This window comes from Dendrobium catenatum, unplaced genomic scaffold (assembly GCF_001605985.2).
Source record: "Dendrobium catenatum unplaced genomic scaffold, ASM160598v2 fragScaff_scaffold_343, whole genome shotgun sequence".
NCBI lineage: Eukaryota > Viridiplantae > Streptophyta > Magnoliopsida > Asparagales > Orchidaceae > Dendrobium > Dendrobium catenatum.
The window spans coordinates 268021-285343 of NW_021318805.1; the positions used below are offsets into that span (position 1 = coordinate 268021).

The window sequence follows — 17323 nt, forward strand, 5'->3', positions numbered from 1 at the left end:
CCCATTACAATGTCATAAAAATAAAAGACTAAAATACCCTCGAGGGGCTACAAGACTCAATCCCTCAAGCAAGGGTAAAAAGGGAAAAGTGCAGAAATAAAAATTACATCAAATAAAACGATCATGCTGAAATCAAAAATACATCGGGTACATCGTGGCCGTAGATCTACGGCCACGTCGACGGTAGACTTTCCAACTGATATCCCCATCACCTACCTTTGGAAATATTTCCAACTCCTAGCCTTAGCCGAATTCCATCAGCCTATTTCCTAATCTATTACCCAAATCAATTCATTGATTTAGGGAATAGAAATCCCTCAGATTTCCTGTTATTTCCACCGTCTCCTCTTTCTCCGAATTGCTTCAATTAGCTATTCTAGTTCAGAGCCTGTGGATTGGAATTACTCTCAGCTTTCTGTTCATCCGTAATGCTAAACTTCTCCTTCAATTTTCTCTACCTCTTAGGCTACTAAATCTGAAATTCATCTCAGATTCTTGTTAGAAATCTGAATCTGTTCTCAGATTTTGAGATTCAAATCTGAAATTGTTTCAGATTTTGGGATTAAAGCTTTGAGCTTTTGTCTCCTATTCATTTGCAAGGAGAAACCTCAGTTTCTTGGTACCCACGTGCAAGACGGAGCAACGACCAAGGAGATTCTACTTCCAAGCACCAATGAATGACGGGATCCCTTGATGAGCACCTCGACGGCATTGATTGGATGATCTCCACGTCTCTCTATGCAAAGGTTTCCTTCTCGCTTGCATCTTATTTCTTTTAAATCTGAATTCTCATCGATATGATTGTAGTCACCAAAGTCTCCTCCGAATGCTCTTGCTAAGCTTAGTAAATCATAGGAATTGAGTGTGCTTTCTATGCAGCCTAAATCTCATTGTTAGATTAGGGATTAAGTTGGAAGCTACTATTCTGTGTTGCTTTTATTTTCTTAATTATTTTGAATGTTCAAAATTTGGCGCATGTGATTTAGCCTACGCAAGATTAACTCCTTTAGTGTTTTACTCGACGTGGATAATTGCTAGTAATTTTATTCGAAACTTATTCTAATCAAAGAGTTGTGCAAAGCCTAAATGAAACTCATAAAAATTGCATCTAAATAGTCCTGCATCAGTCCGTGTTTTCGAAATTTAAACAGAGGGGGCGGCTAGGGCTTGGGAGGGAAAATATATTAGGAAATCTTTTGTATTAAAGGGGATGAGAGGGATTAGAAGTTTTTCATGTTTGGATTGATTGAAATTAGGGTTTCTTGACGTTTGGGCTCTAGACTCTCTTGTATAGAGATTTGGTAGAGAAGATCCTCCTCTCAAATTGGAAAAGTTATTACATCTGAATAAAAAATCGAAAATCCGGACGTATACCGAGCGATACCGAGTGCTCGGTACCGAGCTCCAGGTGACATGGCGCGTTGTTATTGGTCTCTGGACGCGTTCGGTGTCCGAACACAATAATTACTCCTCGAATTGAGGATCATTTGTATCTTGTGCTTCTGTTTGTTTGGCTTTGTTTCTCTTATTGTAATCCATCGTTCTGGGGCTGATTTCGCCCAGATTTTGCATTATTCTCTCTGTTTTCCCCATTTAAAGATAGGTTTGTTTACGAACTCAAGTATTTCCCTTAGGGTTACTTGCGAACTCAAGTATTTCGTATCAAATTGGTATTAGAGCAAGTCTTGGGACCAGTGGAGGACTGTTTTCGGCGAATTCCAGTAGCAATTTTTCACTCAAAATAGGAAGAAGTTGTTTTTTCTTTTTACTCCAAAATCCTGATTTTGTGAATCTACAAATTCCGGATTGTGATGGCGGCCAAAAAAGTGGATGCCTTGGAGGAAAGGCTTGAAGGGGAGAATCAAATCAAAATGACGGTGGAGGGACAAGTCGCCGACCTCCGAGATATGATGAAGAAAATGTTGGAAATTTAAAATTAAACGGCGCCTTCAGTGGCAAAAGGGATGGAAGGAAAAAGTAAGAATTCTGAAATCGGTAGGGAGGAAGATGAGGTGGAGATCGTGGAAGTAGAAGGAAGAACACCCCATCCAGAGCCTGTCCAGAGGGAAGAAATAGGTGGATATGGGGAACGCCATGAGGAATACTATGGCCGTCGAGGTGTTGATTTTGTGGAAAGAATGGAGGATTTCAAATGGGGTTTGGGCTATGGCAGTGCAAGGGAAAACCGGGAAAAATGGGGTGGGCCTAGAACATTGGAGAGGGGAAACTATGGAAGAATCAAGGGGAAAGTTTGCGACCAGAAGGTGAGGAAGTTGAAGATGCCCATATTCAAAGGAGAAGATGCTTATGGGTGGATTTATAAGGTGGAGCGATACTTCGCCGTCAATGGGTTGACGGAGGAGGAGAAGCTGACAGCAGCAGGCTAGTGCTTGGAAGGAAAAGCCATGTCGTAGTATCAGTGAAGAGACCAGAGGAGGCCTATCAGGAATTGGAGGGAATTCAAGGATTGTATAATATAACGTTTCCAAACCGACCAGTGAGGAGATTTCTATGAGCAGTTATTTGCTTTGACACATGAGGGATCAGTAGCAGACTACTGAGAGCAATTTGAGCACCTAGCTAGCAGGGTGGAGCGACTCTCAGATACAATATAGGAGGAAAATTTCATGAAGGGATTGAAGGCGGAGATCCGAGCAGCAGTGAAGATCCTGATGCCCCATGACTTGGGGGAGGCCATGAAGTTGGCCCAACTGGTGGAAAATCAAAGGAATCTGGAGAGGGGAGCCAGGTGTAGCAGCACATATGGGACTTACAGGATGACGACCACCCATTTAGCACCTAAAAGTCCTGCAACATGAGGGAGTCGAGAGGCCACCAAGGAGAAGATAGGAGGAGGAGGAAGCGAGGGAAATTTCAACCGGCTGACAGAGAAAGAGATGCAAGAGAAGAAGGCTAAGGAGTTGTGCTTCAGATGCGATGAAAAGTACACGCCAGAGCATCGGTGCAAGGACCAAACTCTTCAGGTTCTCATCGTCTGCGATGATGAGAAAACTGAGGAGGGAGGTGAGGAGGAGATGGAGGAGAAGCTACATTTGGATCTGGCTAAGGTTTCCCTAAACTCAGTGGTAAGATTCACTACGAATCATACCATGAAGATGAAGGGAAAAATAGATGACAGGGAGATTGAGGTGTTGATTGATAGTGGGGCTACTCACAATTTCATTTACACCCAGGTCGTCGACCAATTGAGAGTGAGATTGGTGGATACCGGCTGCTATGGGATGATGATGGGTACGAGGAAGGTGGATAAAGGCCAGGGGATTTGCATAAGAGTGCGACTGATGATCCAGGGGATTCAGGTGAGGGAAGATTTTCTTCCACTAGAGCTTGGGAGTACAAATGTCATCCTGGGGATGAAATGGCTGCAAACTTTGGGAAACACCAAAGTTAATTGGGAAGCACTCACGATGGAGTTGATGGTAGATGGACGGAAGGTGATGATTAAGGGAGATGCGGGGCTTTCCAAATCCCTGGTTTCTCTTAAAACGATGCTGATGGATATTCAGTTGGCTGGCGAAGGGTATTTGGTGGAGTTGCACAGTTTGGAGGGAGCGAGATTGGAGAGAGAGGACATACCCCTCTCCATTCACCTGTTGATTCAGCAGTTCCAACAGGTGTTTCAGCCACCTCAAGGATTGCCACCATAGAGTGAGCAGGAGCATGCCATCATATTGAGAGAGGGAGTGTCATCCATCAGTGTACGACCTTATCGCTACCCTCAGTTCAAGAAAGATGAAATCTAAAAGTTGATTAGAGATATGCTGGAGGCGGAAATCATCAGGCCCAGCATCAGTCCCTTCTCTAGTCCAGTTCTATTGGTGAAAAAGAATGATGACAGCTGGCATTTTTGTATGGATTACAGAGCACTCAACAAGGAAACTGTACCTGACAAGTTTCTTATACCAGTCATTGATAAGCTGTTAGATGAATTGAGCGGAACAATGATCTTCAGCAAGATAGACTTGAAATTAGGTTACCATAAGATCTGGATAAAAGAGGATGTACCCAAGATGACCTTTAGAACTCATGAGGGACATTATGAGTTCCTGGTGATGCTTTTGGCCTCACCAATGCTACCACTACTTTCCAGACCCTTATGAATAAGATTTTTAAACCTTATCTCAAACGATTTGTATTGATATTCTTTGACGGCATCCTGGTCCCAACAAAACAGAGGAGCACTATGAGCATTTGAAAAGGGTGTTAGAGGTACTATAGGAGTATCAACTGAGTGCCAACTTAAACAAATGCTGCTTCGCCCGAGTCAGTGTAGAGTACTTGGGCCATGTTGTATCAAAAGGTGTGGCAGCAAATTAATTCAAAATTGAGGCAATGCTAAAGTGGCCAGTGCCGAGAAATCTAAAGGAGTTGAGGGAATTTCTAGGACTAACATGGTACTACATAAGGTTTGTAAAAAGGTACAATACCATAGCATGGTCACTCACTGAGTAGTTGAAGGACGGCTTCCTATAGGGGGAGGCGGCCACATCAGCATTTGAGAGCCTGAAGAAGGCGATGCCTACGGTGTCGGTCCTAGCTTTGCTAGATTTCACTCAAACTTTCATTATGGAGACAGATGCGTTCGGGTACGGGCTAGGGGCAATTCTTATGCAGAGTCGTAGGCCAATTGCCTATTTCAGCCAGGTATTGACTGTGAGAGCCAGACTAAAGTCAGTTTATGAGATAGAATTAATGGCCATCGTTTTGGCCATCCAGAAGTGGCGGCCCTACCTACTTGGGAGACATTTTATTGTCAGGACAGATCAGCGAAGCTTGAAATACCTGCTAGAACAGCGGATGGTGATAGAGGAGCATCAAAGGTGGTTGTCCAAGTTACTGGGGTACGATTTTGAGATTCATTATAGACCAGGGGTGGAGAACAAGGCAACAGATGTCTTGTCCAGATGTATGGGGGAGCTGCAGACAGTGGCACTATCAATTCCTTTGATGCTTGATTGGGAGGCCATCATAGATCAGAGAAGAAAGTGCTAGAGATGAAGAATTGGGAAGGATCAGGTCAGATTTATAGAAAGAAGAGGGTAGCCACCCAGGTTACTCATTGGAGGGATACAAACTACTAATTGGAGGGATACAAATTGCTGTATCATGGGAGATTTGTGATGCCTCGAATCACGATCCACATCCCAAACTTACTTCAAGAGTTTTATAGAAGCGCGGTTGGTGGCTATTCTGGTATACAAAAGACATACAGGAGGCTAGCTTCAGAGCTGTACTGGAAGGGGATGCATAAAGATATAGAGGAGATGGTAGCCAGATTACATGGGGTCCCTGAGGCGATAGTATCAGATAGAGACAAGGTGTTCCTTTTTTTTGGATAGAGTTGTTCAAATTGCAGGAGACAGTGCTGAAAAGGAGTATAGCTTACCACCCACAGAAGAATAGTCAGACGGAAGTAGTGAACAGGAGCTTGGAGACATACTTGAGATGTTTCGTGTCGGAGACACCCAAACTATGGGCTAAGTGACTATCATGGGCTGAGACTGGTATAACACCTCTTTTCATTCTGTTTTTCAGATGACTCCGTTCAAGGTGTTGTACGTAAGGGATCATTCCCAATTGGTACACTTTGGGAGTAGCAGTACTCCCGTTTCTTCAGTGGAGCAATACTTAGAGGAGAGAGATAGAGTGCTAGAAGAACTGAAGAGACGTCTGCAGAGGGCTCAACAGATTATAAAGAGACAAGCGGACGGGCATAGGAGGGACATCCAGTTTGAAGTGGGGGAGAGAGTGTTTTTGAAGTTCTGACCGTATAAACAGAATACAGTCGCCAACAGGAGGAATAAGAATCTAGCTCCAAGGTACTTTGGGCCTTACGAAGTGCTGGAGAAGATCATAACAGTAGCATATCGACTGAAACTACCACCAATGGCGACTATACATCAAATTTTTCATGTATCGCAGTTGAGAAAGGTCATTGGTGACTATCAGCCAACCCCGAGCTACCAGAGACACTTACTGAAGATTTAGATATGGTTTTGGAACCCTTAGAGTTGATTGGAGTTCGCCAGAAAGAAGAGGAAACTAAGGAAGTGTTAATCCAGTTGAAGAACATTCCTGACAATGAGGCCACGTGGGAGCCATACGAAAGGGTGAAACAACAATTTCCTGGTTTTCACCTTGAGGACAAGGTGATTCTTTGGGAGGGCGGTATTGATGTATCAGTTCAGGCTGAACCGGCCTAGTCGACTCAACGACCGGTTCAGCAGATCTACATGAGGTGGAATTCACCCACCTCCCTTGGCTTGGCCCGCCCATAGGGGGGGGCCCACTTGTCCGTTGTTTTTGAAATTTAAACAAAGGGGGCAGCTAGGGCTTGGGAGGAAAAATATATTAGAAAATCTTCTGTATTAAAGGGGATGAGAGGGATTAGGAGTTTTTCATATTTGGATTGATTGAAATTAGGGTTTCATAGCGTTTGGGCTTTGGACTCTTGTCTAGAGATTTGGGAGAGAAGATCCTCCTCTCGAATTGAGGATCATTTGTTATCTTGTGCTTCTGTTTGTTTGACTTTGTTTCTCTTATTGCAATCTATCGTTTTGGGGCTGATTCCACCCAGATTTTGCATTATTCTAGCTGTTTTCCTCAATTAGAGATAGGTTTGCTAGAGAACTCAAGTATTTCCCTTAGGGTTACTTGCGAACTCAAGTATTTCCTAACACCTTTCAATAATAGATTTGTGGCCTTGGTACCAAGGAGCAATTCCAAAATCTAGAGACTGGTGGAAAACTACAAAAAAAGCTGTCAAACAGGATTTCGCCCTTTTGAATAATGCCAATTCAATCGAGAGAAGCAGAGCTACATGAACTTGAAGATTTCCTCTTTTTTTTTGTCGCTAAATTCCACCTAATCTTTTTACAAATTCATTACATAACACAATTATTCACCCTATGATTCCAAGCTATATGAATTTGATTTTGATGATAAAATATATATAATTGAAATTTACTAATTTTTCACTAAGTGATTTCAAGTTTATGAATTAGCACAGGTTTCCGAACAACGGCACAAATTTGTGATGAAGTAGCTAAATTGCTTGAAGAACGATGAAAGCAATGAAAAAGTTTAATTACACTACGCAAAGATCAATTGGAGCTGAAAGCACCTTAGTGCATATGAATATGATTAAATATGGAGGCCAAATGCAGAGAACTGATTCATTATAGCACACATGAATATGATTAAATATGGAAGCCAAATGCAGTGAACTGAATGTTCGGACATTTAACATTCTCAAGTTACACTTTGTTCTATAGACATTTTGGAACTTGTATACAACAACAACATCAAACCTTTGTCTACGTGGGGTCGGCTACATGAATCTTTTTTTTCTCCATTGTGTCATGTTAAGAGTTAAATTCTCATTTAAATCTAATAAAGAAAGCTCCTTTGACAACATTCCTTCCTGTCAGATCTAAAGTCACATCTCTTCATTCTTCTGTAAGGTATGAAGTAATAACGGGAGCTTCCTCGTCGTGAAGGTAGCCATCTTTCTTCATGTATCCAAACAGACCCGCACGGTGTCTCGCTCACAGTACGTTGTCTGCCTCGCAATCGCACACGAATCAGGAATGCGATTCAAAGCATGTCGCAGTGCGTCTCGCTCATGGCATGCTCACTTGTGTAGCCTTGTTCGTAGCTTCTCCCTCGCATAATTCAATCTCCATTGCTTATAGTGGGAAGGCGAGGGAGCATGTAACAAAAAGTTTTACCAAAATGCCCATAAATAAGCGAAGCTCTTCAAATTTTTTCATTAATTTAAATGACAAATCTAACCTAGGGACTAAATAATATAATTTTTAATAGTTGAGGGACCAAACTGGGGCAATACGAAACTCTGTGACTAATTTGAGAATTAATGTGGGGTTTATTTCGAGCTTTTACTCTTTTATAAATTTTTCTAACAATGTTTTATTTAAGTCTTTTTTGAACCATCTTAAAGCACCGATCAAAAAAAAAATTCCCCAATAACAACTACTCTTTGATTAGGGTTCAAAGAATATTCGATCGTAGATCAAATTTTTATCACATATTTTATCAACCTTGATCGAATTTTGTTAAAGCCTTATTCAAATGTCATTCAAATTAAATGAGGTGGCATCAAATTAAAAAAAGGAGGGGGGTGGGGGGGTCAACGATCTAAAACAAGGGCATTTTAGTCTAAACGGAACTTTTGAGCATATTTCCCCAAGAAACAAAATAACAAACATATTTATTGGCATATAAACTCAAATTTCCTTGTAGTAAGTGCAACATCAACCAAATAAAATTGTGAAAAATATAAATATAAATAATATAATATAATATATAAGTGTGTATGTGCGCTCGAGCTTGTGTGCGTCAATACTCTTTATTATTTTATCTCCAGGGCAAAAGAACTATTTGTTAGACCTATTCACAGTGAACCGGTCCAGCCGGCCCAAAGGGGGCTGGCTCAATTTGTTTATAGGAGGCGGACTCCTTCCGCCTCCTTGGCTTTGTCCACCTAAACGGGCGGGCCCCACTCCTCCTTGTGTTTTGAAAATTAAACAGAGGGGGCGGTTTAGGCTTGGGAGGGAAAATTGATTAGGAAATATTTTGTATTCAAGAGAATGAGGGGGATTAGGGAGTTTTTCATGTTTTGATTGATTGGAATTAGGGTTTCTTGGTGTTTGGACTCTAGACTCTCTTATCTAGAGATTTGGGAGAGAATATCCTCCTCTCGAATTGAGGATCAATTGTATCTTGCTTCGTATTTGTTTTGGCTTTGTTTCTCTTCTTGCAATCTACGTTTTGGGGCTGTTTTCACCCAAATTTTGCATTACTCTCGCTGTTTTCACCAATTAGAGATAGGTTTGCTTGCAAACTCAAGTATTTCCTATCACTATTTTAGTAGATTAGATAAAAAAATCACAAAAGAGAGGTATTTCATATTACCTATGCGAGGAATATGCTATTTAGCAAAATCTCAAGACACATAAAAGATAATTACCCGATAAAATGCCAAAAATAAGATAGGATTAATCTTAGGTGTTGATTTTACCTAATTCGAGTTAGCATTAGTTGATCCAAGTGAACAAAAAATGAAAGGAAATTAAGCAATGTCCTAAATATTAGGGAAAACAAAACTAAAATCCACTAAGATTTTTAAAAAAGAAAAGGGCACCTTGCCATTCTAGAACAATTTTGGATTCTCCCTTGATCAGCTTTGGGTATTGATCTATGCGGGAGTCCTCTTGGATCAATTCTTCAACCTACGAAAGGGACAGAATGAAAGTGCAAGTGGATTTGATCAGCAAAGCTAAAAAACAAACTTTTTTTTTTCTTTTGGGCTAACAGGTCTGTGATTCTGGACATTTGGCAAGTAGAATGAAAAGGAAATAAAACATAAACAGCAACATGCAGCTGCAAATTACAGATCCAATTTAGCATAGATATTAAAAAAGGAAGTTTTTCTTGGCACGTCAACACGTGGCATCAAACAAAAGGTGATTCGTGCTGCAATACAAAAAAATTGAGGCAAGACTACACAATCAAAATTAAACATTAAAAATCGCCTCACCTTGCTAGTTTCAGAGATAATTATAAATTGTTCAACAGTTGTACCTTTAAGTAGTCCGACGACATCAAAACCAAATGGAATAGCTTAAAAATGCTGATTTCATAATGTTTGAAATATTTATCACAAGATCCTTAATCTTTTGCAAAACAGAAAGATTTTAAACCTCATATCAGCTTTGGGGCTTTATGCACTTTTCATTATTAGTACTGCAATTCTGCATGAACCATGGTTACTAAATGACGTTGATTTCTCTGTGATTAAAGAACGGTATTTTTTTAGGTGAATCCGAGAAGTTTGCAACAGTACCATCAGCATCGTCTGCATAATCACTAACCACAAAAAAATGGTTACTACCTTCAAAACTTAAACCTACATCGTTAACCAAAAGCCCTAATCCTAGCATTTCTTTTAGTTTCTAAAATGTTTCTTTTACAATTTATGTTTTTCTGCTGTTTTACAATCGTTTGAACCAAATTACTGCCATCCTGAATTTGTTTTTCTTTTCCTGCAACATTTTATGTTATTGCTATCATTGTTCAAAACTTTCTAGTGTTTCAGCACTCGCCTCACCTTGAATTGCTGTTTCTCGCTCCATGAGCAGCAATCCGCTTACAGACCTATTTCTATCATCATAAGTGGAAATACAAACCGCCTGCTGGGTGAGCATCTAACATTGTTAACCAAAAGTGACGGCCCTAAAATTCTACCATTAAACAAAAAAAAAAGATGTGGCAATAGTCTAAGTGAAACAAAGAAAATAGTCACAGAAACTGTTTAATGATTCAACAAGAATGCTCGAAGCAATGAAACAATAATTTCTAGCAAAAACAAAAGACAATATTCTAAAAAGTATGTTTTACCATGGAACTATTCATAAGTGAGAATACCTTCTTCCATAATGTGTAGTCCTTTCTTTCCCTAGGTAGAAGTAGATGGTCTCTTAACCAAGAGGCAACAACCCAAGGCTTTCCTTCATTTTGTGTTCTTGCTCTCACGGCGTTTTCCTCAAGGATTTCACAAACCTGAAAATGCCCTCCAGTTCAGAACAAAATATATTCTAGCACATAAACGCTGAGGCGTGTGAAGAAAGGGAGCAACTGGCTACAAGTCTACAACAATGGATATGCGCAACAAAGCCAATATCTTTCATCATGTTTGTCACAAAAGAGTTATTTTAGGAGTTCTGAGCATGGGTTTAAAGGAAAGAGATGTTCAACTGGGATGCATATCCCAACTATTAGGGATCAATTATAGGATGTAGCATACAACCCAAAAAGTGTCTTTGCGACCAAAACTTTTGTCTGAAGTCTGAACACACTAACAAATCCATAGAGGACAAAGGAAAAAAGAAAGTCTTACTTGTCATGATCTCTCTGATGCGAGATTGCTTCCCTCTAAATAATTTTGGTGATACACAATGAGTTCTTAAATCAGTGCCAAAACAAGGGAGCGACAACGAATTTCCTATGCTTTACACAACCAAGTATGAGGTCCAGAATTTCCCCAAAAAAAAAAACAATAAAAATAACTTGGCCCAAGAGTTCATGCCAAGAAAAAAAAAACAAAAAACAAAAAACTTGGCCTCAGAGTGACGCTCCCAAAGTTCATGAATCAAGAATTTAAGAATAGAATTAATAACAGTAGTGGATGTTAGGCATTGCTAGTTGTGGCATGCAGAAACTTGGCATCAGTATCTTCATGCAAATAAAAGACAAAGAAATGGCCATGAGAGCAACCACACAAATTGTTAGTAAAATATTATCTATAAACATATAATGGACTGTTTTACGAGTATAGTATGATACTAATCCAGTTGCTTCCATCACCGACCTCTACCATACAATCATGAACCTTGGCATCAATATCTAACCCATATCTGAACACAAATAAGTCCACTAAAACTTACTTTTTAAGCAAACAAACAAACACTGCGAAGTTTAACTCTAGTTAAAACAACAACCAATATATTCACCAGGAAAAAAAAAAACTACGAAGTGAGCCAGCTGATGGTAAGCAGATCCTGCTTGTAGGAAAAAAAATGAAAAACATTTTTACTCAATTACTCCTTTCATTTCTTCCTTGTTTAGTTTTTCCGTTCTTTTAAGCCAGCATGAAAACATCCCGCCTTTCTCAGCAAGTACAGGGAAAAATATTGCCAACTTAAACATCAATGTGAGAAGCAATTGAAGCAGCTCCGCAAATAGTACAAAAATGGGTAATAGAAAAATCACATATGAAGAGAACAACCAAGTGTACCTCCTCATAAAGTTTTTCAGCTCTGGTAGACGCAATCTTTTTCCGATGCAAAATCCAAAAAAACCTTGTCAAACATATGACCTGCAGAAACAAAAACAAATGCATAGCTATTAGGCAAACAAGTCTATAATTCATGAAACTAAAACCGTACAAATATACTACAGAGATCAGTTCCATATCTTACAATTGTTAAAACACCAGTAACAAGTAAAATATGTCTGTAAAGCCACTGACGAATGCAACAATCAAGAGGTCTGTGAAGTTCAGCTAGCGGTTGGGGGCACTTGTATTCCTTGCTCCTACAGACCAAGTACAAAGGAGGTAGTTGAAGCTAGCTACATTCTCCATCAAGAATATTGGTTTGTAATTAATTGAGATGGAAGAAGAACAAGTAGTTACCCATTTGAATCTGTCTTCTTTTCTAGGGATCCTTGCACAGTTTCCAAAGCCTTATGTATTGCAAGCTTATAATTATCATCTTCTAATCTAATATCTTCTCTTGCTTTGTAATCATCCAGTATTTTCTCAACATCACCTTCTTCAAACTGAAGCATCAGTTGTCAGAATAACAACTAGAGTTATGTAGGTCTTTTCAATAGCACAATCTTAAAGTGTATACACGGCAATAAAAAAGAGACAATATCAATACCAGAAGTTCTGTAAATAAGTAGCATCAAAACCATGAGGTTTATCAAGATAACAGACCCAAATTTTCCCAGCTCGGTTGCATAAAACTTGAGCATATGAACCACAAACATCATCTTCTACCACCTTTGCCTGCATGTTTAGAGAGTAGTAAGAAATTAAAAACACGCTAATGGCATGCATATTTTTTCTTAGGATTTCCGAACCAAACACACTGCAAAGAACAGGTTTCTTTCTATCTTTTTTTCTTTGGCTTAAAATTGCAAAATCAAAGAAGTGTTTTAATAAACTAAAGTGCATTCCACTCATACTTCATTTATCAGCATCAGAAGCAACCTTGCCAAACTGTTTGGACATCCCACTTATAGTTACATTCCAAAAAAATTTAATACAAGTTTAACAAAAACAATTCTAGACATTAAATGTGTATTTTAACATGTAAGTCAAATTAGATAGAGTAATCATATTACTGAGACAGAAAAACTAAGATAACTCATGGAAGAAACACAAGTGCAAAATAATGAAATCAGTCCACAAAAAAAAATTCTAGGAAAAAATATGAAAATTATACATGGTACAATTAAACAAAAAGAAGAGATGGAGAAACCTATTCTGAATGTATTTTAAATTTACTTTTAAAACTCGGCATTAAAAGCATATAATAATGAAGAAAAGCAATAATGACAGGAGATGAATACAGAAAATATAATAAGATCAAAGCATGGTTATAACGAGAGACATTACAAATAGTAAATACAAGCAAATCTTAAATAAGTATCAAATCTATTAAAAATTAAAAAGCTTGTCTAATTGGATTGTGTTGTAGGAGCACTTGATGCTTTAGAAGGAAGGCGTGTGGTTCATAACTTCAGAGCAAGCTTTAGTTATGCCCGCCTGGTGTGCTTTGTTTGTAACATAAAAGTTTTTGTGCCCTTTTACAAAGCTGCATGAAACTTTGGAGCATTTAAATTTACTTGTTCCTTTTAGAACCATATCAATCTGAGATATGGATCATCCTTCTTTTTGAAGGAACTGAGATATCATAACGAGGACTCACAAGTTGTTTAGCTGTTTGGTGAAGTTGCCCATTTTCTATGCATATCCTCCCCTGCTTCTTGTAACCATGCAAACACTCCAGCTTGCCATTAGAACACCGACCCTTTTCAGGACAAGGTTCACACATATCTGTCACAGCAGCACGTTAAAAAGAAGATATAACAGATTTCTTTATTAATCATTTTTTTCAATTCAGAAAAGCATAAAAAATAGTGGTAAGAAATTTACAAACAGGCTGACATAGTCATGCGATCTCATGTGGTACAACATTTGCATCTCCTTTTGGCAGTGGAACTTCCACATCATTTGGCTGGTTGGGGCGGTGGATGATTTATTTGTCTCATATGGTAATAATAGTTATTGGTTCACATATGATAATAACAGCTACTGGTTTTTGTAATGTTGAACGGTGAAAGCTTGCACTTATCCTCAGATTTGAATTTGGTGTTGTAAAGGCTAGTGGCTGTTGATTCCTGTATTTTTTATAAATTCGCAGAAATTTTGCATCTTGCAGCTCCCTAGGTCACGAGATTGGTGTGCAAAGGGTTGTCATATTCATGATTACCGTATGGTGCTTTGAAGCTTTTGGGCTACAGGTGGCATCCAGGTCCTACGCACCTTCTGTTAGGGAATTTTTTACATGCATGCGTTTGGGTGACTTGTGGCTCAAGAAATTGGATTGATTGGTTTTTGTGCGCACCTTTTTTCATTAGCTTTCAGGGCAGGGTCATCCATGGATGGCTGTGGGTGAAGCTTAAATTGGTGGCTGATAGGATAGTAAATAAAATTAAATATTCGTGACAGGTTAGTGGCTCTAAGGAAGAAAATTTTCAAATCTAGCTTGAAGAAATCTTCTCTTTCGAATTTTCATTCTTCTGAGTGCAAGTTAATGCGTGATTCCTTTGAATGTGATAGAAGAGTGACTACCTAATTATGGGTAAAGTCATCAATTTGCACTTACACGCATCCTTCCTTTTCTTACTTCATTATTTTCATTACTAGTTTTATTTCATTTACATTATTTGACATCAACTTGCTTAGTGCACTTGATTTTGATCAGAAGTAGCACATTGAAAATCCAAATTATGGAATTAATTGTGCTCGTCAATTTTTTTATTATCCCAATTTCTTACCAAAATTCTCAAATTATTTTGAGTAATTCATTATTAATAAGTTTTAAACTTTACTATTGCTCGTTTATATTTAATTAAAGAAGCTATTAGATTAATTGGCGGCATGTGATATGTGAATCCTCGACTTTCTTTATATGAAAGCGTATAACATATCATATTAGTTGCATTAGGAAACCCTACCCTAGAATCTTTGTGCATCACATTGTTTTAATATGTTGATTTCATCAAGATGCAATATATAACCCAAGAAAGAGTATTCATTAATGGGGCTTTCCATGTCATTTTGGTCAAATAAAATTTTTAAATAAAAAAATGGCATTCATAAGCATATTTCTAAAGTTTCATAACAGTTTTCTCAGCCAAAATAAATAAACATTTATGATAATGGCACTAATAAATTATTCCTAATTAATTCCAATGTTTTGATCAAGAATGTCATGATTCTAGCTCAAAGATTTCTTACCATGAGATTCTAAAGAATGATGGCTCCTTTAGTTCCTAAATTGCTTGATTGCATAAAAATTTGCGCCAACCCATTGATTGAAATTGATGAAGCAAACCCGAGATTCTCGCAAATCTGAACATCCATTTCAAATCACCATCAACATAGACCTAGCAATCTGATTCAGATCTTCATCAATACTAATATTATTTCCAAGGGCCTCCATCACTCACTCCACCATATTTAGGTGGATAACGGCCCATGATTGATCTCAAATGTGATGCAACTTGATTGTATACCATACACCATTTAAAGGACAACAATGTCTCAATCAAAGAGCACTTTAGTTCGGCACTAATCAAAGAGGCAGCATGACTCATCCATCTACCGTAAGATTCCCCTAGGTGCTACAATTCTCTTGCAATCAATAGGATTGGTTTCATTTCTAACAACAACATCATCATCATCATCAAACCTTTTATCCCACCTACATGGGGTCAACTATATGAATATTTTTTCTCCATTGTGTCATGGTGAAAGTCAAATTCTCATTTAAATCTAATAAGAAAAGGTTGTTTCTAATATTTTATAACCAAGTCTTTTTAGGTCTACATCTACCTTTCTTAACATAGACCAAATCTACTGCATATACTCTCCTAACTAGGTCGTTGAAAGGTTTGAGATTTATGAGTCCAAACCATCTAAGACGACTCTCTCTAATCTTATCTGTCACTGGAGCTCCTCAAATCTTTTCACATGTATACTCATTTCGCATTTTGTATATAAAAGTGAAGCTACTCATCCACCTGAGCATCCCCATCTCTGGAATACTTAACTTACTTTTATGCCTCTCTTTTAATGGTCAACATTTTGCACCATAAAGTAATGCATGTCTCACCACCATCTTATAGAATTTTCCCTTAAGTTTGAGGGTTTCATTTCTAACTAAAATTTAAATTCAGTTACTGGCATAGTGTTGAAGGGTCTTACCAAAGAAGACCTTCTTTGGTAAACAACACTTTAAATGGTAAAAAGAAATCCTTTAAACTTCAATTAAGGGTCACCTTCCATCAACTGGCACTAAAAGCACAATTTTATCATAATGTATGTATAATCTAGTAAGATGTGCTTGTTCATTTCACTGTTACTGTCTTAAAAGTGGAATGCTACCAAGAATCATATACCCATATAACTTTTCTTATCGCGTTAAGTTTATTCAACTTAATAGCTATCATTTGAAAACCCAAGATCTGTTAGAATCAAACGACAGATTCATCGAAATAAATAAATAAATAAATCTTCCAAACGGAATGAAAGTTTGCCAGTTCATTGACATAAAACAAGTATGTCAAACCAAAGCAGTCACCGCCTAAAATAAAGCCAACAATTCAGTCTCAAAACTAACATATAAACCAGTTCGAGAATTCCGAAAATGAAAAACTAAAAAAGGGCTCACCGATATCCTGAGGGTCCTGACCACTGTCACAGAAAGGCTTAGGACGGCGGCTGAGGATATCAGAGACGAAACTGCAGGCAACCGCGACGGATGCGGCGATGAATACGATTAGAAGAAGCTTCAGTATCTCTCCCCTCGACGGGAATAAACTTGGAGACGGCTCCCTGAGGATCCGGAAGGTCGGTGACTGCCTGTCCGGCTTCTTCGCCTTGACCCGCCTTTTTGCGTTCGGAGAAGGAGGAAGAGGAGAAGGCATCGCCGTAGATGATTTAGGTCGCCGGTCTACGGCCGTCGCTGATCGGTTTGAAATGGGCCGATCGATCAATCATGTTTTATAGGATGAGATCTCCCTACTCCCTCCGACATGAAAGTGAGACCACGGTATAATTCTATATATTGAATTTTAAGATTGTTTTTAGTTAATAAATATTAATTTTATAAATAGTTGAAATATAAATTATATACACAAACCCTTTTATCTAATTTGAAACATATAAATTTAATTATAATTAAATATATCACTTAAATAAATTATAAAATAATAATTAAAAAATGTAGCACCTTGAAATCTTTAATTTAAACTCTTAGCTTATCTTCATCAAACAAAGATTTTGACTAAAAGAAAAATTTTCTTAAAGAATTTCTCCCTTAAGGGAGAAATAATCAAAATGCTTTAAGAAAATTTTTCTCTTAGCTAAAATCTCTGTTTGATGAAGATTAGCTAAAATCTAGTTCTATATTTATTCAAATGTAAT

The 17323-nt window shown here is 38.2% G+C and overlaps 1 protein-coding gene across 1 annotated transcript in view; it reads right to left on the reverse strand.

The window, feature by feature from the left end:
• LOC110104759 overlaps positions 1 to 16943 on the reverse strand; it is a 31001-nt gene extending 14058 nt beyond the window's left edge. The window contains exons 1-8 of the mRNA XM_020834004.2: positions 16569 to 16943; positions 13539 to 13666; positions 12542 to 12613; positions 12236 to 12381; positions 12021 to 12135; positions 11837 to 11917; positions 10468 to 10602; positions 9185 to 9272 (exon numbers count right to left, since the gene is read on the reverse strand). Of these exons, the coding sequence (XP_020689663.1) occupies positions 9185 to 9272; positions 10468 to 10602; positions 11837 to 11917; positions 12021 to 12135; positions 12236 to 12381; positions 12542 to 12613; positions 13539 to 13666; positions 16569 to 16824 (1021 nt within the window). The 5' untranslated portion in view covers positions 16825 to 16943. The remainder of the gene's footprint in view (positions 1 to 9184; positions 9273 to 10467; positions 10603 to 11836; positions 11918 to 12020; positions 12136 to 12235; positions 12382 to 12541; positions 12614 to 13538; positions 13667 to 16568) is intronic.
• Between the last annotated feature and the right edge of the window lie 380 nt (positions 16944 to 17323).